At 37.4% G+C, this 21505-nt stretch overlaps 1 protein-coding gene across 10 annotated transcripts in view; it reads right to left on the reverse strand.

The window, feature by feature from the left end:
• Positions 1-4633: 4633 nt before the first annotated feature.
• HNRNPC (heterogeneous nuclear ribonucleoprotein C) overlaps positions 4634-21505 on the reverse strand; it is a 54943-nt gene continuing 38071 nt past the window's right edge. For 8 of the 10 annotated variants that reach the window (XM_060619153.2, XM_060619150.3, XM_060619152.3 and 5 more), the window contains 4 exons: positions 6160-6320; positions 5506-5619; positions 5103-5263; positions 4634-5003 (listed from right to left, as the gene is read on the reverse strand). In XM_060619153.2, coding sequence (XP_060475136.1) covers positions 4920-5003; positions 5103-5263; positions 5506-5619; positions 6160-6320 — 520 coding nt within the window. In that variant the 3' untranslated portion in view covers positions 4634-4919. The remainder of the gene's footprint in view (positions 5004-5102; positions 5264-5505; positions 5620-6159; positions 6321-21505) is intronic. The other 2 variants (XM_060619157.3, XM_060619159.3) reach the window with 1 other exon arrangement.

Here is a 21505-nt window from a genome sequence, read left to right on the forward strand (position 1 = left end):
TATTCTCTAGCACTACACTATCCAATAAACTGGCCACATGCTACCTGTGGCTATTTAAACTTAAATTAAAAATGAATAAAATTTGGGGCGCCTGGGTGGCTCAGTTGGTTGAGCATCCGACTCTGACTTCAGCTCAGGTCATGGTCTCAGGGTTGTGGGATCAAGCCCCTTAAGATTCTTGCTTTCTCTCCCTCTGCCCATCCCCTGCATGTGCTAATAAAAAATAAAAGTAAAAATTAGAATCCAATTAGTCACACTACCTACATTTCAAGGGTGGCAGCCACAGGGCTAGCATATTGGTCAATGCATTATGAAGTAATTCCATTACAGAAAGCTCTACTGGACAGTGCAATAGCTTTAAGAATGGTGGATGGATAAAATTGGGCTTACTTTAACATGTGTCTCTCTTCCAGCCGTAGCTTTTCTCAACTTATAACCCTACCCAGACACCTCCCCCTCTTCAGTGCTTTCTATACTTTGGCCATAGATTTCAATGCAGGTACACTCTCACCCTTTCACCTGACACTTTCATTTTTTAAAATAATGCGTTGCCACCATACTTTCTTACTGTAAGCACTTCTCTTAATCCACTTAAGTCCCAACTGAAGAGATTTAATTGGTCTGGAATGTACACCTGGGTGTCAGGATTTTAAAAGCTCCCTTGGTAATTTTAATGCACAACCAAGGTTGAGATCCACTCAACTAATAATTATTTTAAAACTGTTTGTGAAGAGGCCAGCCTGCAGGAGTCATTTTGCACAATCAAATCTTGGGCTTCTATTATGTAACTGCTTTGCCTTTTCGCACTCCATTATACTGTCCCTTCTTTCTATTGTAGTTCTGACTTAAGTGCGGGGTGGGGGAGGCTGACTAGCTCTCAACAGGGCTTTAAACAGGTTTTGCTTTTCCAAATTGGGATTTTAAGTTTTTGGATTAACTTGAAAGTTACTTATGAACCATATATTGTTTTGAGGCCTTCTTTATTAGGACTAATTTGATTAAAATTCAAATAGGTATTTTCCAACACTCCTACTTTAGTCACCCCTCTAAATATTTGGAATTGTCATCCCAGTCACATATATATCTAAAAATCTAGCCTTTTCTGTACAGTTTAGCTGGGCAGATTTTCACTTTATCCTAAGGTCTTTCCAAACACTAAAAATTCTCCAACATAATGCCCCATTTGTCAAACACAGTGTAAATGATACCTGTTCTCTATGAGATTCAGCATTGATAAGGCAAATGAAGTTCTTTATAGTTACTTACCAGCCCATACTCTGCATATTATATGTAGCTCATTTACTGGTCGCTCTCATTTTATGTCTTATCTGTGTGTCTACTATTGTTAACTGGCTTCAACTCATCACAGTGTCTTTTTTCCTTAAATCTATCTAGAACTCCACTGAATTGCAATTTTTGGTGTGATCTGAACCAGGGTCCAGAAACTCAAACCCCATTTGACACTGGTGCAGCTGAATTTCCCTCACATTCAATAAAAAGGTCAACGGATATGGCTAAATCCTTCATTCTCCTAGGCCACAATGATGAGGCTTTCTGGTTTTCCTAAAAATAATATTCATTAGTTCATCATTAGTCAATGCTGTCACAGGTCAGCTACATGTGCTCAGAACTAAGTATAGCTTTCAATTGATCTCATTAAATACACAGCTATTTCCTATTTCCCAACTACTTCCATAACATACCTCATTTGGTAGTCTAAAACCATGTCTCATCAGTTCTGTTTCTTTACTTTGCATATCATATCCATGGGCTTTGCTTCTCCTAGCTACTTATTCTTTTGAATAAACCTATTGCTAGAAGTCATCCAGTAGACTCCTTTTTTGGATCTTCTGGTTACTGTATGGCTGGAATGATGCCTATTTTTCTATTCCTTCCATTACATTTTTAATATTCATTTGACTTGTTTATTCCCTGGTTCCAATTTACCATAATCCTGTTGTTCTTGTTTACATTTTCCTATTTTGTTATGCCTAGTTCCCTCTGTAAAACAGAGGCTTTAAAACAAGTATTGAATAGTACTAACAATCCTTGCAGTTTTCAGATGAAACTTGAAACTACCTTAGCCAGTCAACTCCAAAGAAGTTTCTCCATTAAAAATTGGGTATCAGGTATGTTTCAAAGCCTAGGGGGCTCAGTTAATCATCTAACTCTTGATTTTAGTCATGAGATAGAGCCCCACACTGGGGTCCAGACTGGGTGTGGAGCCTGCTTGGGATCCTCTCTCACCCTCTTCCTTCCCCTGCTTGTTCTCTCTAAAAAAAATTAAAACTCATTAAAAAAAAAAAAGTTTCAAAGATTTCATTTTAAGTCATCTACCTTCTTAATTCCTGGCTGGAAACCATTCTTAAAAGCTTCCAAGCTATTTTTTCTATTTCTTGGCATATTGGGGGAAAAAAGGAAAACATTATTCTGAATTTTATACCCAACAAATACATCACCATATTTTACTGTTTTAAATCTTCTACTGAATAGCTTTAAGGTCCTGGAATTTGAGATTGTTGTTACCCAGAATTCCCTCTAAACAATTAGCTGAGTCTGAAACTCAAGCTTTTCATCCTTACCTGCACTGCTAACAAAGCCCACCACTTGCTCTGCCTAGATTTCTATTAAAACTACTCCAATCTCTTTCCTGGGGCCCAAAGTTAAGTAACGTAACAGTGACTATAAACCTTCATTAGATCGGTGGTAAGACGATGGCCTCTCTTTTTTTAAAAAAAAGTTTGTCATCTATCCATTTCATCAGATTGCAAGATGTAGAACTATATGCTATTTCAATCATGTTTCCTTTACTTTTGTACAGTTTTGGCCTTGGAGCCTCAATTTCAAAGTATTAAAAGAGTACACCTATGACTATAGAATTCTACAGTATTGTTCTTAGTTCTAAGAGGATCTTCAAGTATGAAATGATTCTTCCCCATCAAGATAAACTAGAGGTCTCTTGGCATTGTATCAATAACCCTATGTGTATATGTTTTCTAACAGCATATGATCATTTCTCTAAGCTTTCTGCAGTTTCTTTCAATATTTGGTTTCATACGAAATTATAAAAGTGGGTATTTTTAGGCCTGGCCTGACTAGTCTATTACCTTTTAAGTACTGATGGCTAACATTATAACCTTAAACAGGTTTTATTAACATCTTAGAACCGTGTCCCTTTCTTCTAAGCATCCAATTTATTTTCTTGTTGGGAGTTATGTGCCGAAAGGGAGTTTGTGTAACATGAAATCATGTCAGATCAGAAACAGGGTGGGTAAAAAGCTACTTTCATACTGTGGACATGAGGTCCAAAGGTAGTCCATAGTTCAGCTCTTCCTTCTTTTCTGCTTTGTCACCTGTTACATAAAATGATTTATGAAATTCTAATAAATAGGACAGGACTTCTCCTAGTAGGCTGGATACAAATGCCTTGTTGCAACAACTTTTCTGGGGAACCCAAGGTTTGTGTGAATGATAGTAGTCTAAACTAACCATGTTTTTGTCCTGTTCGGCTGGAAACTGAAGTATAAAACATAAATAAACTGGACCTTTCAGGATTAGGCAAACATCACAAATCTAGAAGCTGTTTAATAAATCTGTCCTTAGAAGTTTGGGTGCTAATTAGTATCGTGACTAAAAATCACAACAATTAATCATATTGGCAAAGGCGCAAAAATTACTTACAGGGATTAAACCAATTTAAAGTAAAATACATGTTCTCAGCAACCTTGCAAGGTTATTATATACTATAGAAGAGAAGTAAAGAAAGAGCTTTCCTATTTTTAGTAACAGTGAGGCATAGACTCAATCCAGAAAGCAACTGGGACTATATCAATTAAAAGGATAAAATGGGAGAAAAAAGAAACTTCGTTCTCCAGTTGTTTCAATTTTCCAAAAATCTTGACATGTCTGAGCCTCATCTATTTAAGGAGAAAACAATTTAGCACACAACAAAAATCTCAAAAAGGGTGCCAACTGGACCACAAAACATTGATGAAAAGGCTTAATGTAGTTCCCAAACCTTTTCATTTGGAAAGAAGAGCCATTCTGCAAAAGAATTTAAGTAACTTGTCTCCTTAACACAATACCCACCCCAATGATACATCGTTTGAGTAGTGTATGTTGGTATGCATAATGACTATGACTCAAAGAAAAATATATTTAGTACATTTTAAGGGTTTTGTGGAAGCCGCTGTGAAACAAAGAATTGGAAGTAAACAATTATCAACTACAAAAATAAAAAACCAGGTTCTTTTTTTTCTCCAAATTCCTGGTTTAATAAGGACTTGTTTATTTTGAGAAAAAAGGGTCCCAAACATCAGGCTGTTCACAAAAATAACCCACAGTATCAACTTTAGAAAACAAATCTTAAGACTATTACACTAATTTTTCTAGAGGATGCATTTGACATGCCAACTCTCATTCACAAAAATACATTGTTACATTTGTGTTGAACATCCCCACATAAGCACTCTTATGTGGGGTATAACACACATACCTCTAACTCAAAGCTCTCTCAGGTGCTACTCAACTAAAGCGATTGCCTTTGCAGTTAGGGAAGCAACTACTGAGCTCATGTATGAATGGAAATAACTGCACTCCCTGCATAACAAGAGATTATTTTGGAGACAGTTGATAAAAACCACACATCCTTTTTATTGTTAAGTCATAAAGAGGTATCAAAATTAAAAGCAAAAATTACAGGGTAAGACTTAACATAACTACTAGGAGCGTCAAAGGAAGTGAAAATGGGACTAGGCGCAGGGCAATATGAATTAATGAACATGGGAAGGACAAGGATGGGGAGAACAGTGAGCATGTGCTGAAGATACTAGGGGAGAGGATCTGGTGAAAATTTTGATCTTAGACAAGCGCCTAGGTAAAGAAATAATGGGACAAGATTTCTAAACCCCACTATGTGCTTAAGAGTCATCCTCGCCATTGGCGCTGTCTCTGTCATCCTCTCCTTCCTCAGCCTCTTTTTCATCATCCTTGATCAACTCCAGCTGTGAGAAACAGACACAAATAGGATGGAGTTAGAGGCACTCCATGTGTCCCTGATCCCCCCTCCACCACCTCTTTCTTTCCTTTCCCGTGGTTTTCACCTGGTCATCCCCCCGATCTTCATTATCATCATCATCCAGTAGGTCCCCCTCCTCAGCAGAGTCATCTGCACCCCCCTCAGACTCCATCTTCACATTAGTCTCATCTTTCTTCAGGGAGCTGCTGCTCTGCTCCTCTTCTGACTTATCATTCTTCATCTCTACTGGGGATGAGAAGGACAAGTCTGTCTAGGGGCAAGTAATGTCCACAGGATGTAGACAATCCCCACTAATGATCACAGAACTGCAGCACAAACCTAAATCCTCCCACACAAATGCCCTTCCCAATTCAAACTCCCCAAGTTTCATATTCAATTGCTTTATATCCCACTACTCCAACATATACCTTCAACTATCTTAGGTGGCTAACCCAACTTTATACCCAACAAGCAGGAAAACCATTTACCTCCTTGTTTGCTCTGTTCTTTCTCAATTTTTTCCAGGCTTTCCAGTAGAGAATCCACTTTTTGCTTTATCTGGGTCAACTCCTTCTTAATGGTCTGAAGGTCATCGCCTTTCACTTTAATACAAACGAAACTCTAGATTAGAATCAACTATACCAGAAAGCTGCCAGTTGCCAAATTCATCCCCAGCTAAACCATATGGCCGTAGCCAACAGAAGATCACTGGAGAGAAATGGAGCCAGGACCATATTCTCCCGGTAATGTGGGGACCCTCGGTTTTATAGCTGGTAGCTAAAAACTAAATCTAATGTGCCTGCTCACTTAGCAGTAGAATCTTACTTTTGTAGGCCCGCTAAAGACCTCAATTATATTTGAAAGCATTTTTTGTACTGTTTTTACTGACCTACACATTTCATAAATTTATAAATGCTTAGTTAGCTCCCTAAAGTCTAGCAACTTTTTTCAAATTACCAAGGCCTTGTAATTTATGTAACTTATAGAAGGCAGTCTAAATTGGCCCCTGAACCACTACCTTCTCCTCTTCCACTGTTTTGATAATGCGGAGCTATTTGTATAAAAATTGACTACTGGCTGCACTAATTTCCCTATTTCAACACAAGAAAATAGCAGAATCACAAAACTGCAGTAATACATACACTTTCCAGACTTGGACGAAGATCCTCGCTGTCCACTCTTAGAATTAAAGCCACTTTTGCCTCTTCGTGAGGTGTTTCCTGATACACGCTGGCGTTTTGAGGGAACCACAGCCCGAGCAATAGGAGGAGGAGGAGGAACGCGTGCCGGGTAACTATACATCCTATTGGATAAAAAGAAAACAGAATTCCTTCACAACTAAAATTAAGTCAGCAAGACCCAACAGTGATCTTATACAAGAATAATATTCACTGTCTATTTGTTTCTTTTGGCTAATTTCATTCAAAAGTCCACTTCAAACCTTTCTTCTTTACTGCTTTGAATACTGCAGCTACTTCAAGAAGATGCATACCCAAGGATAGTTGGTTGATCTTAAGGGATGGACATAAAAGCCTCCTTTGTACTAGGGCAGTATCAATAAAGCACTGCTTTTTATAATGAATAGTCTATATTGATCTCTTTTTATACGTGTTACAATACATAGTAACACAACACATAATATATAACTCAAAAAACAAACAAAAACAATCCCAAATAAAGTTCTCACAAGAAGGGATTGCAATTACTGGTGTCTGCCAACAGTGGTATATTTACTGTTAGCTAAATCCCTGATTTTTATTATCCACAGAATTATACAGATAAATCATTACTGCTAACTAGTTTGTGATAACAGACTGAACCACATAAAACTGCCAAGATTAACCAGCTTAGGACTATAAAAACAAAGAGCCACTCAAATGTGTTTGCTGTGTATAAAAAGCCATGATTAATTCTAACAACATTTAAACATAAGATGTACTCATAGTTACAACAAGATGGAGAATATTGTCTGTCTTATTTGCTATTCACTAGTGCCTAAATCCAATGCCCAGCATGCATTCAGCTCTCAAATACAGACACTGGTTGCTCAGTTGGTTCTTCCACTGGGGAAGTATGGCTCTACAATTTGTAAAGAGAAAATTCAAAGCACAACAAAAAGCTTCTTCCATGGGTATCAGTTTTAGAAAATCTCTACATTCCATGTCATTTTTACAAAATACTGTGGCAGCATAAGAAGGTAAGACATAGCAGTAGGAAAAAAAATCTTATAATTCTAGTTCTGCACCTTTTTAGTAACTAACTTAATTTCAAGGCCCAGTTTTCTACGAAAACTACCCACCAAGTGCTGCTCTGCCTAACTTCCAAAGTTTTAAGGAGCAAATGTGATGTATTAAAATTATGTAATTCATATATGTGGACTCTCCCTCTAATATACTTCATTTGTGGCTAATCTCTGAAATCTCTAAGGTTTCAATCCTCCTGGTAGTGAAAACAGTGATTTTATATGGTCTTTCAGAGAATTCTCTTCTCCTCAACCCAATTTAATATAAAATGTTTCCATTATACTTTAACATAGTAGTATTTTAGTTTTTCCTAGGAGTAGCTATCACAGGAACATTTTCCTAAATTAAGAAAGAGCACATGTACATTGCCAAACAAGTGAGGGCACAACTAAATTTTCACTTAAGCAGTTTTCAGTCAAGACCACCCTTGAAACACAGCAGTTATTGATTTGCCAAGTGAAAAATGATGTTAAGAGTTACTGAAGTGCTCATAATTCTTGTTTTTAAGCTCTATCAAAAACAATTTTTTATTCGAGAGAGAACGTGAGTGTGAAAGAAGACGAGTGGGAGAGAGAATCTTAAGCAGGCTCCACACTTAGTGCAGAGCCCAGTGCAGGGCTCAATCCCAAGACCCTGGGATCATGACCTGAGCTGAAACCAAGAGTGGGATGCTCAACTGATTGAGCCACTCAGGCACCCCTTAAGGATCACTTTTATGTTTGAGCTCCAGGAAATAAGAAAATGTATGATTTAGAAGGTAGGGAGGTATTGGTGCTTCTACAGAGGTTGTTGCTCAGTAGACAAATTTGTTAATGAGGAAGAAGATACTTTAAAAGCAGTTTCAGTCAATGATGGTGAGTTAATCCATATCTTTGGGCATGGAACAACTCATGGCCCAATCCTGTTGGATTTAGAGATCTAACCTACCCCTCCTAACCAACCCACTCACTGTCATTGGCACAAGTCTCCAAACCAATGACCTTGCCAGTTCACATTCCTTATACTTCACCTCACTGGAAATACACAATTTCACTCAATGCAGGTAAATCGTCATAATGAAAATAAGGCAAGAAATGCAGTTTTCAAGTCAAATGCTCCAATTTTCAGAACAAAAGTGTATTTTGGAAGATAAACTGTTAGTGCTGAATGGCTTTTAGTGCCATGGAACTTAACTGCTACTCAAACAAAAATGAACTCTTGAAAAACTCTAAGGAAGAAGTTTAAGTAGACCTTCCTTGTAAAATCTCAAAGTGTATGACTGAAAACATGAGGAGAAAACCATACCTACTATAACCCTCAAGGTCAAAGGGATAGGAAATACAAAGCTGAGTATGACACCTTCAAAAACCAGCTACAAATTTAAGTAACCATTTTCCCCACAAGAAAACCTTATTAAGATGAACATCATGTGCTGATCCCCTACTGATAATTGATAAAAGCCCACGTCCTTAAAAAGCCTTCACACAAGTTTCACTATTACCAAAGGAAAAAGCACTAGAAACCCTAAACGGGTTATGACTGCCCCATAAACCAGCAAACTGGACATTAAGTGTTGGTATAAAATCTAGCCAGAATAAAAAGGTAATTAAAATACCGTAAAAAAAAAAAACAACCCTAAATCACTTCTGATCACACATGAGCCAGCTAATTATCTGAACAGATAAGACAAAGGAACTCTGTCCTAATCTCTAAGCAAAACATACGCCTAACAAGTCATTTATTAAAAATAAAAGTTTAGGGATGCCTGGGTGGCTCAGTTAGTTAAGTGTCTTGACTCTTGATTTGGGCACAGGTCATCCATCATCTCCTTTCATGAGTTCAAGCCCTGGATTGGGCTCTAGGTTGGGATTCTCTCTCTTCGGCCTTCCCTACTCTCTCAAAAATAAATAAATAAACTTTAGAAGTTTACAGAGGTGCCTGGGTGGCTCAGTTGGTTAAGCGTCAGACTTTTGGTTTTGGCTCAGGTCATGGCTCAGGTCATGCATGGCCCCAGGTCCAGCCAGCTCTGTGCTGGCAGCACGGAGTCTGTTTGGGGTTCTCTCTCTCTCTGCCCCTCTCCTGCTTGCTCTTGCTCTTTCAAAATAAATAAACTTCAAAGAAATAAAATAAAAATAAAAGTTTATAGAGGCGCCTGGCTGGCTTAGTCTAGCGTGTGACTCTTGATTTTGGGGTTAAGTTCAAGCCCACGTTGGATGTAGAGATTACTTAAAAATAAAAATCTTAAATAAATAAAGTTTACAGAGTCAAGCTTATTAAATGTCTAGATGTAAAAGTGATCTTTGGGTCTCAAAAACCCTGATTAATAGTATTAAATTTCAATCACTATCAAAGCAGAAACAACTAGAATATATTAGTAAATATCTATATTCTCCTGAATTTATTTGTTTAATGTACCATACCTGCCTTCAGGTCTTAAAAATTTAGATAGATTAAAAATGATGGTTTAGGTTAATATTAATTATCAAATTATCAATTCTGGAAATAACTGCCAGATAGCTTAGGCCCACAAATATGTTAAAAAAGTCATTCAAGTGTTAGGTATTTTCTTCTGCTTCATTATGATCTATAATGGGATTTCAAGATGGTGTTTCTTCCTGCTTACCTTTGATTTTCCTAGGATTGATTTTATAGGCTACCATGTTGTTTGGGCTTTGGAATGTGTAAGCATCTCTGAAACTGCTAAAATTCTACAAATGTACCTATTCCCAATAAGGTGAAAAATCACTGAGGCAGAAACAAGAGGAATCTTCCATTCTATTTAAGCTAATCAGGACCAAATCTAAAATGACTGCTCATTTCTAAGAAATGTGCTCTAATTCACTAAAAAAAAAAATTTTTTTAGGTAATCTACACCACACATGGAGCTCAAAATCATGAGCCCAAGAGTCATAACGCTCCACTGAATAAGCTAGCCAGACACCTGAAAACGTGCTTTAATTTAGAGAAATACAGGGGAAATTATGTACAATCCATGTTATACAAAAGGCATGATCTTAAGAAAGTGACAGGAACAAAATCCTGATGAATAAATAGAAGTAATCTATTGGATAGATCTAGATGAAACCATAGAAATCAATGTGACACAATAGCAAATATGTATAGAGTTTAAGAGCCAAAAGAGCAGATTTTTTCCATCCTAGTTCCAGTAATTACTAGTCGATGACAGATACCTCAAACTCTGTACCCACGATGACTCTACACAGAAACTAGCACACTAACAATTCACTTAATTTTTTTAAACTAAAGCCCTAAGTGAAGACCTATTAACTGTCCGGAGTTTGATTCTTGTTAGTGTACTCTCCTATGACAATCTACAACTTTAACTACAGGTTTCCCAACGATTTATCCAGGGTAAACCTTCAGAATACACACCTTACATTACATTCTGTATGGTTTTGTAGAAAAGGACTTTACAAATTTTACTTTATCTTTGGATTGTGTAGACTGAAGCTAAGCGTTGCACTACACAAGATGACTGATACTAATGAATACCAGAATCTTAAGAACTATTCAAGAACCAAAGCCTTCAGCAATTGGTATCTTTGAGAATTAGAAAAGAATATTTCTTTCTCACTTTTTTTCTTAAAAATTTTTAAATGTTTTACTTTGAGAGCACCCAAGCAAGCAGGGGAGGGTCAGATAGAGAGGGAAACACAGAATCTGAAGCAGGTTCCAAGATGTCAGCAGAGACCTACCCAGGGCTCAAACTCATGAACCATAAGATCATGACCTGAGTGAGCGTAAGTTAGACACTTGACCAACTAAGCCATCCAGGCACCTCTGTTTCCCACTTTTTATAAAAGCTTCTATGGGGGCGCCTGGGTGGCTCAGTCGGTTGAGAGTCCGACTTCGGCTCAGGTCATGATCTCAAGGTCCGTGAGTTCGAGCCCCGCATCGGGCTCTGGGCTGATGGCTCAGAAACTGGAGCCTGCTTCCGATTCTGTGTCTCCCTCTCTCTCTGCCCCTCCCCCGTTCATGCTCTGTCTCTGTCTCAAAAATAAACGTTAAAAAAAAAAATTAAAAAAAAAAAAGAGCTTCTATGAAAACATATTTGAATGATTTAGATTAACTATTTTCCATTATCCTTAAGACTACCAAAACTTTTTCACTTGACTACAGATAGTGCAACCCCTAAGACTTTTAAAATCATGTTATTAAAAAATAAATAAAATAAAATCATGTTATTCATTTTTAATGTGCTAGAATTAACATAATCAAGCTACCTTAAATGCACAATTAAACACTAGTATAAAATTCATTTTACATGTACACAAATAACTAAAAACCAAAATTTTTACTCAACATCCTAATGGCTAACAAACACGTGAAAAGATATTCAACATCACTCATCATCAGGGAAATACAAATCAAAACCACAATGAGGTACAAACTCACACCTGTCAGAATGGCTAAAATTAACTACACAGGAAACGAAAGATGTTGGTGAAGATGTGGAAAATGGGGAACCCTTTTACACTGCTGGTGGAAATGCAAACTGGTGCAGCCACTCTAGAAACCAGTAAGGACGTTCCTCAAAAAGTTAAAAATAGAAATACCTTAAAATTCAGCAATTGCACTAATACGTATTTTTCCAAAGAATGCAAAAATACAAATTCGAAGGGGTACATGCACCCTGATGTTTATAGTAGCATTATCAACAATAGCCAAACTATGGAAAGAGCCCAAGTGGCCAATGACTGATGAATCAATAAAAATGTGGTACACATACACACTGGAATATTACTCAGCCATCAAAAAATCTGGGGTGTCTTGGTGTGAGCACTCAGTTAAGTGTCTGACTTTTTTTTTTATTAAAAAAATTTTTTTTTAACGTTTATTTATTTTTGGGACAGAGAGAGACAGAGCATGAACAGGGGAGGGGCAGAGAGAGAGGGAGACACAGAATCTGAAACAGGCTCCAGGCTCTGAGCCATCAGCCCAGAGCCCAACGCGGGGCTCGAACTCACAGACTGCGAGATGGTGACCTGAGCTGAAGTTGGACGCTTAACCGACTGAGCCACCCAGGCGCCCTTAAGTGTCTGACTTCTGATTTTGGCCCAGGTCATGATCTCACGAACCAAGAGACTGAGCCCTGTGCTGGGCTCCACACTGACAGCGGGAAGCCTGCCTGGGATTCTTTCTCTTCCTCTCTCTACCCCTCATCCACGTGTGTTCTCTCTCAAAATAAACAAAAAAATGAAATCACTGCAATGACATGGACAGAGACCGTCAGAGAAAGAGAAATATCATATGATTTCACTCATGTGGAATTTAGGGAAAAAAGATGAACACGTGGAAAGGGGGGAAAAAAAGAGGGAGGCAAACTTTATAACAATAGAGCACAAACTGAGGGCTAATGGAGGCAGAGTTTGGGGGGTAGGCTAAATGGGTGAGGAGTATCGAGGGTACTTGTTACGAGCACTGGATGTTATATGTAAGTAATGAATTACTAAATTTTACTCCGGAAACCAGTATTACACTGTGTTTAACCAACTAGAATTTAAGAATTTAGGAAAAAAAACTTTTTTAAGTTCATCCTAATGTAATTTCAATAGTATATGTTTATTTAAATCTCAAAGACTTATGAGTAGGCTACTGATACGGCGCCTGGGTGGCTTAGCTGGTTAAGCATTGGACTTCAGCTTATGTCATGATCTCAACAGTTGGTGGGTTCGAGCCCCGTGCTAACAGTGCGGAGCCTGCAAGGGATTCTCTTTCTCTCTCCCTCTCTCTCAAGAATAAACAAACTTAAATAAATACATGAGTATGCCACTGACTTTGCTTTATGTAAGAAATGGGGGGGCTTAAAAATGTCTCTGTAACGTGTTTAATTAAGATTTACATTAAAATGTAAATATGAAACTATGTCATACCAAAAACAGATCCCAAAAAACCTTTCATGTTGTAAGAATACTTGCTTTTGTCCCTAAAAATAAATCAACTAGCTAAATTTTTATAACTTGTTTTATTTCTAAAGTAAGATAATTTTACAATCATTTTTATGTGTCTTTATTTTGAGAGAGAGAGAGAGAGAATGAAATCTCAAGCAGGCTCTTCTGCACTGTCAGTGTAGAGCCTAATGTGGGGCTTGAACTAACCAACTGTGAGAACATTACCTGAGCCAAAGTCAAGAGTCAGATGCTTACCCAACTGAGCCACCCAGGAGGCCCAGTAAGAGACAATTTCTAAACCTTAGTAGCAAGTAGTTTCTCCACAAATATGCTGCCTTAGTTGAGTCTTCTTCAGAGAAGGACTGAAGTGAATGCAACTGTTAAATTTGTTTCCCTAATACAATTTATGTTTAGAGTGCCAATTACCAATATAAATTTGCATGGTTGTACTTTGTATTCCTTAACTTTCTTCATGTTGCGCCCATTAAGGATACAGATTTGTAGGACAGTGGAAAAACAGCAAGCCCTACTCATATGAATGGTAAAGGGACTGAAGGACAAACCAGTATGCTGCACAGGATCATTTCATATATAATGGCTGGGTGGCTCAGTGGGTTAAGGGTCCAACTCTTGATTTGTACTCAGGTCATGATCTCCTAGTCCTGGAATCAAGCCCCAAGGGATCAATCCCCAAACAGTTTCCCCACTGACACTATCAGCCTGCTTGGGATTCTCCTCTCTATCCTTCCCCTGCTCACGCAGGTATGCGCTCTCTCTCAAAATAAATAAACGTTAAAAACTTAAAAAAAAAAAAAAATTTTGTAATTAAAGGAAAACGAAGATTACCTAACTACCTTTTTTTTTTTAAAGAACACTACCCAAAGAACAATGATCAAGGTTGAGACCACCACATGCATTCCTGCTTACAATATAGACATATACATAGACAGCCCCTGTATACGTAGAACCAAAGTTGTCAATGAACAACTGGCTCTACAACCTTCTTTCACAAAGAATTGTTGGTTTAACACTTACGGGTATTTTTGTAAATTCAAAGATACATTTGATTAAAAATTGCTTGACTGATTTATTTGCATCTCTCAAAGAGAAGGAAAAAAATTAATTGCACATACTCATTTCAGGATGCATCCAGTTTTATATATTAAAAAAAGTAAAAAGTTGCATCTTAAAATTACAGTGATTTGTCTTGACAAATTCATTTGGAAAGCTGTTAACACAAAACCAGAGGTTTCCAGGAAAGACAATTTGAAAATTCATCTCAAAACTTTCTAAATGAAAAATAATCTGAGCAATATGTAGGTTGCTTTGATCAATCCTTTCAGAAACAGTACTGGATCCAAGACTATGTTAAGAAAAAAAATTTTAATCTGTCTTTGCTTCTGATTATGAAGCTTTATATCCAGGTGACCATCTTTAATTGACACAATTTCCGCCAAAATTACAACATTATTCATTTGTCATAATGTTAACACATATACTTCCCCACATATCACTTTGGGTCTTTCCCAAAGGTAATAAACTGTAGGTGTTGTCAAATTTTTTTTTAATAAAGCTGAAATTACAAAACAGTATTTATGACAAATATTGTTTATAAACTGTATGTTAAGAACATGTAAGACCACTCATTCCTATATTCTCAATTTACATCCAGGTCAAAGGGTACACTTCTTTTGCTTACAATGAAATTTCCTTTAAGGAGTTGTCTGAGAACAGACTTGTGGTTGCTAGGAATAGGGTGGAGAAACTGACTAGAAAAAGAGTTTCATGGTGAATTTGTGAGAAGCATGACCTATCTGTATCTTGATATCCTGGTAGAGATACTGTAACTTGAATATACTATGTTTGTTAAAAATTATACACTGAAAGAGTAAATTCTGCTATATATAAAAAGGTATCCTATTGAGGTCTTCAATTTCTTTCCATTCTCGAACCTCTTTGTAAAATTTCTGCCGCTACCATTACCCAAACCTACCCTTGTCAAGTCACCAATGATCGCCGCATTTCTCAATCTTCATATTACTTAACATTTGTAGTTCATCCTTCTACTCTTTTAATACATATTCACACAGCTGGGACACTTCATGCTTCTGGTTTTTGTCCAGCTTTTTAAAATTTTTTTCTTTTTTTACATTTTCTTTATTTTTGATAGAGACAGAGCACAAGTGGGGGAGAGGCAGAGACGGAGACACAGAATCCGAAGCAGGCTCCAGGCTCCGAGCTGTCAGCACAGAGCCCAACGTGGGGCTCGAACCCACAAACCCCAAGATCATGACCTGAGCTGCAGTCGGACACTTAACCAACTGAGCCACCCAGACGCCCCAGCTTTTTTTTATGGCATTTTTCAATCACTTGTACTCACTCCTCATCTCCCTAGTTTTTAATAGTTGCAGTGCTCTAATGATCTCTATTTTCTGTCTCTACTCACCCAGTATTGTGGTTTTGTGACCTACGAGCAGACAACTACTATGTCTCCACATAAACAACTGCCTATATAACATCTCTCAATAATAAACATGTCACTGGCCAATCTGTGATAGTCACTCCTCAACCTAGTTTCCCCTATGTTCTTCTATCACGATTTCTGCAAATTCCAAGTCGCTAGTTGTGCAGGCCAAACTTTGGTGACATCTGATTCCTCTCTTAGCCTTCACAGTGATGTGTAAGTGAATTGGTCTTTATTAACTTCAAAATTCAACTACTACTTACCATTTCCAAGTCTACCTCCCAGGGTCCTTTCCCAAATGATTGTTTATCTAGATAATTCTATCAGCCACTTATTATCTATAATCAGACTAATCCTGTTACAATACAAGTAAGATCCTCTCACTCCTCAGTTCAACTCTCCCCACTGCCTTCTCATCTCATTTCATAAAAGCTAAAGATGCCTTAACATGCTTTTATGTGTTCAACCTACCTTCTCTGAGACGATTTATTTTCCACTATAGTATCCCTGGTGAACACAACAATGCCTCTCCTAAACTAGACTCTAGGAAAGATTTGTCACAAATCACACTATCAGCACGCAACAAATCAAACCTATCTTTATAGCTGGAAAGCCAAAAGCACTAATCTGCTTTTCCCCCAGCTGTATGAAAACTATTGGAAAAGCTAAATAATCTACCCCAAAATAAGTATCAGATCCTGTGCCTATAATGGGATGTGATGAGACTATCAGGTCATACCTGCTGTTAAGGAATTCACCCGCAAAAAAATTCCAGTGGTAACTTTGTCTTGCAATTATATATGTTTTTTACAATATTAACCTATTTCCCTTCTTAAGCCCCATCAATCTCACAATAGTAACACATTTATTACTATAAAGTAATAAAGTCCTGGGAAAAAAGTTGATCTGCCTGAATAAGTCAAACTATATTTGGTGGACCTTTTCCTCTTATTCCTGGGATTACAGTCTTTAAGAGGAGATTAAATTATCATCTTATCCTACGTATCAACAGGTACCCTCTCTTTTTTTCCCTGAAAGACTGATTTCCTGGATATTCCTTCAAATTCCTTGTAGCTTTATTTCAAAACTGCAGTCTGGGTTCTCTAACTTCCTGCCTGAAGAGCAGTCCTCAGTCATTACAATTCTCATATTGAAACACTGCTCAAAATTCATTTGTGGGGTACCAGAGTGACTCTTGATTTCAGCTCAGGTCACGATCTCACCGTTTTTGAGATCGAGCCCTGTGTTGGGCTCTGCGCTGACAGCACAGGGACTGTTTGGGATACTCTACACCTCCCTCTCTTCCTGTCCCTCTCCTGCTCTATCTCAAACTAAATAAACCTAAAGGTTCTTTGTATAAAACCGTAGTTAACACATCTCCTGTGATCACAAAGCAGAATCGTGAAACTATAAAAAAAAGTAATAAATATCAAAAATGTCAGTATTGGATGTTGTATCAAGACTTGTATCTTTAATATACGAAGCCTTACAACTCAGTAAGTAAACTCAATATAAAAATAAGCAAAAGATCTGAATACATTTTTCTAAAAATAGATATCCAATAAGCCCATGATTACTCACCATAATTTTTTATTTTTTTTTTTTTTTAGTAAACACTACATCTAATGTGAGGCATGGACTCACAACCCGAGATCAAGAGTCATGTGCTCTTTCTTTTGACCAAGCCAGCCAGGTGCCCCTCAACGTCATTAGTTTTTAAGAAAATGCAAGGGGCGCCTGGGTGGCGCAGTCGGTTAAGTGTCCGACTTCAGCCAGGTCACGATCTCTCGGTCCGTGAGTTCGAGCCCCGCGTCAGGCTCTGGGCTGATGGCTCGGAGCCTGGAGCCTGTTTCCGATTCTGTGTCTCCCTCTCTCTCTGCCCCTCCCCCGTTCATGCTCTGTCTCTCTCTGTCCCAAAAATAAAAAAAAAGAAAAAAAAAAAAAGAAAACAAAAAAAGAAAATGCAAATCAAAACCACAACGGGATAACATTATTCAAACTTGAACTACTATAGTTAAATAACAAGGACAGGTAATAAAGTAAGTGTTGGCAAGGATGTGAAAAGTGCAACCTTTATACATGGCTGACAGGAATGCAAAATGTTACAGCTGCTTTGAAAAGATAGTATGGCAGGTTCCTCAAAAGGTTAAAAACGAAATACCATCACAGCCAGCAATTCTACTCTTAGTATATACCCAAGACAGATGAAAACACATGTCTATGCAAAAATGTACATACAAATGTCCACAAAAGCATTATTCAAAATGTAGAAACATATCAAATTATTCAGCAACTGATGAATGGGTAAACCAAATGTGGTTATCACCCATAAAAATGGAATATAAAAAGGAATGATGTACTAACAAATGGTAAAATATAGATGAATTATGAAGTATAAAGTGTAAGAAACCAGCCATAAAAGACAAATATTATATGAATCTATTGATATGAAATGTGCAGAATAGGCAAATCTATAGATAGAAAATGGATTAGTAGTTGGCAGGCCTAGGGATAGAATAGATATGACTGATAATAAGTAAGGTGTTTATTTTTGGGGTGATGCAATGTTCTAAAATTAAATCATGATCGTGACTGCACAACTCTAAATATACTAAATTGAATTATACACGTTAAAATGAATTTTATAATGTTATATATTATACATCTGTCTCAATAAAGCTACATTTTAAAAAAGAAAAAAAAACTGATGTCAAGGAGCTTGACAAAATCTACCTGGATTAAGAATATCATGAAGTAGAATCCTAAAACAGCAGTGGCTAATTTTGCATTAGAGGTCATAACCAGAACACCACTTAATTCAGAGCCATATAGCAGATTCTCTGACCAAGTCAAATGCTTCCCCTGCAAAAGAAATACCTCCCACCTAGTAAGTAAGAGTCCAAGACACAATAAACATCAACAACCCGAAATGAAAGTGAAGTGAAATAAAGAATATACTGTCAAAATTTTAAGTCAGTAATAGCAGGTTTATGTTGAGAGTATACTTGTACTAATTGATGTCCTCAACTAAAATCTTCCTGGCAATGAGGTTTCCATGCAAAAGATAAAACCAACAGAAGGGCTCTTAGCAAATGCAAAATTTCACCTTATGCTTAAAATCACATCTACAGAGGTGTCCCTTAGCTTTTCCAAGTAGCTAAGAACCCTCTTATCTCTGAATCACATGCCTGTCCAAGCAGATGGTCTAAATCAGTTCTTCAAAACCTAAAATATTTCAGGAGTTCTTCCTTCAGGTCTAGTGTTACTCAGGAATATCAGAAAAATGGAAGGGAGGGAGGCAGGATGACAGCCCCACTAATCCCAAGAACATGGGGGGTGGAAGTATCCTTTAATCTGTAGTATTTCTTTTTTTTAAATGTTGATTTATTTTTGAGAGAGACAGAGACCCCAGAGCAGCAGCAGAGGAGGTGCAGAGAGGGACAAAGGCACAGAATCTGAAGCAGGCTCCAGGCTGAGCTGTCAGCACAGGGCCCAATCTGGGCTTGTATCCACAGACCAGGAGATAATGACTTGAGCGGAGTTGCCGCTTAACCTACTGAGCCATCTGGGTGCTCCTGTAGTCAGTATTTCTTTAACTTACTAACCAAAACCTAAAACTGGGTGCTTAGAACAAAAAAGGGGTAAATATTAGTTTAATATGATTGTTAGCCGCTTTCACCTGTCTTGCATTTCAAAGGAAACTCCCCTAACAACTGTACTTCACCTCAACTGCTGTTCTACAGTCTACCAGGATACGTTCCTAAAAAAGAGCTCTAACATAAGTATTAACAGTAAAATTGTTCCCCAAAATTCAAACAACTCAAACCCTCCAACATCCCTTTCATGTAACCTTTAATGGTATAACTGTAGTCATAAAAGATCTCTGCTATACATCATTTTTTCTCCCTACAAAACATTTAACTTTAAACTCAATAAATTATACCAAGACCAGTCTACCCCAGAAATTCCTGTACATCCTTCTCCATTCCAACATTTACAATGTTAACTACTTAATACATCTTTTTTTTCCCCTCCACTTTCTCTTTTCTATCCATGAAGCAGTTTCTAAGACCTCTCTACCTGCAGGACACAACTCCCTAATAGACCATAAAAGGCTTTTACAACAACCACTCTTTCCAATTATACCAGGCTATTTCTCCAAATACAACCAGGGATATTTACCACTGTACCTTTACTCTATCTGCCTCAAAACCTTTGATACTTAGTATCAAAGGTAAGTTCAAAAATAGCACTTTGTGAAACTACCTGGGGATCTTTAAATGTGAAGAGAGCTCAGAGCTCCACAACGGGAAACACAACTCGGAAACACAACTCGTCTTTCTATGACACAATCCTATACAAATGCAGGACACATAGCAGCCAATATTAATTCCACATCACTGTCTTCACTGTATAATATTGTGCTTCCTACAATAGCTTCTTCATTGGATAACATACTGCTTGTCATCCATGTGTTGTATTTGATGTGAGTTGATATACTCCATTCCTCTATTCATGGTGCGATGGCATATTTACTTAATATATTTAGATATGAAGCAGTATTAGCACTCTGAAAAAGCTCTCATGTAAGAACTTTTACAGTCCAGTCACTTATACACTATTTACATTATTATTCATGGCCCATACGTAATGTGTGATAAGTTACTTATTACCATATCTTTTGCTACTAGGTTTATTGTGTCTTCACTTTTATACTGTAGCCTATTGTCAAACCTAATAAACCCTTATTGCTTTCTGTGCTCCCAAGTTTCTATAGAAGAAATGACTGAGAAAGAATTACTTGGCTGTCCATAATGGAGTAATTTTTTTTCCAATTTATATTAACATATGATTCACATACCATAGAAAAAACACCCTCCACACACAAACTTCTGCAATCATTACCACTATGTAATTCCAGAATAATTTCATCAGGGATCTTGTAAGGGAAAGAAAAGTGGGACTACAACTGATGAAAATCTAAAGAATTCCAGAATTTTTCAAAAAATGGATACAGTTTTATACTTAAGGAAACACTAAATCTTTGTGACACAAATGTAAACCTTAAAATTAAAAATAAATTTTAAGAAACTAAAAAGCAGGGCATCTGGCTGGCTCAGTCGGAAGAGCACGCAACTCTTGATCCTAGAGTTGTGAGTTCGAGCCCCATGTTGGGTGTAGAGATTATGTAAATAAATAAAACTTAAAGAATTTGAAAAATCACTTCTAAGTATTTCAAAGCAACTGCTCACATAAGGAGTCCTTTAGCAACAATTTTCCTAGAAGCAACATGATTCTCAACAGGACACAACAAAAACTGGATCTCTGCTAGAATCTTACAGGTTCTCAGGATTAAAAAAACTTTTTTTTTAAATGTTGATTTTTTTTTTTTGAGACAAAATGCAACGGGGGGAGGGGCAGAGAGGGAGGGAGAGAGACACAGAATCCGAAGCAGGGTCCAGGCTCCGAGTGGGGCTTGAACTCATAGACTGTGTGATCATGACCTGAAGTCAGAAGCTTACTCAACTGAGTCACCCAGGCACCCCCAGGTTTTCAGGCTTTCAAAATCAACAAATAGTATGTTCTGCACACAGGTGAGACTTATGTAATTCCCTTTGTTTTATACATAGAAGCCCACGAATAGTCATCCTAAAACAAAAAGCTACTTTTGGGCTTCTATCCTACCAGAAAAATGTGTTGGTTAATGAATTTCTAGGTAATTCTAAACTATGTATAATAGAGTTTACAGCATACATGAAACAGTTGACAGTGTCTGTCAAACATTAATACATCTATCTAAAATGGTAGTTCCACATATATCAGTAATTTTATGTTAAAAATTCATCCCCAAACTTCCAAAACCTATAAAATTAGGAATGGTCTTAAGAAC

This window comes from Panthera onca, chromosome B3 (assembly GCF_046562875.1).
Source record: "Panthera onca isolate mPanOnc1 chromosome B3, mPanOnc1 haplotype 2, whole genome shotgun sequence".
NCBI lineage: Eukaryota > Metazoa > Chordata > Mammalia > Carnivora > Felidae > Panthera > Panthera onca.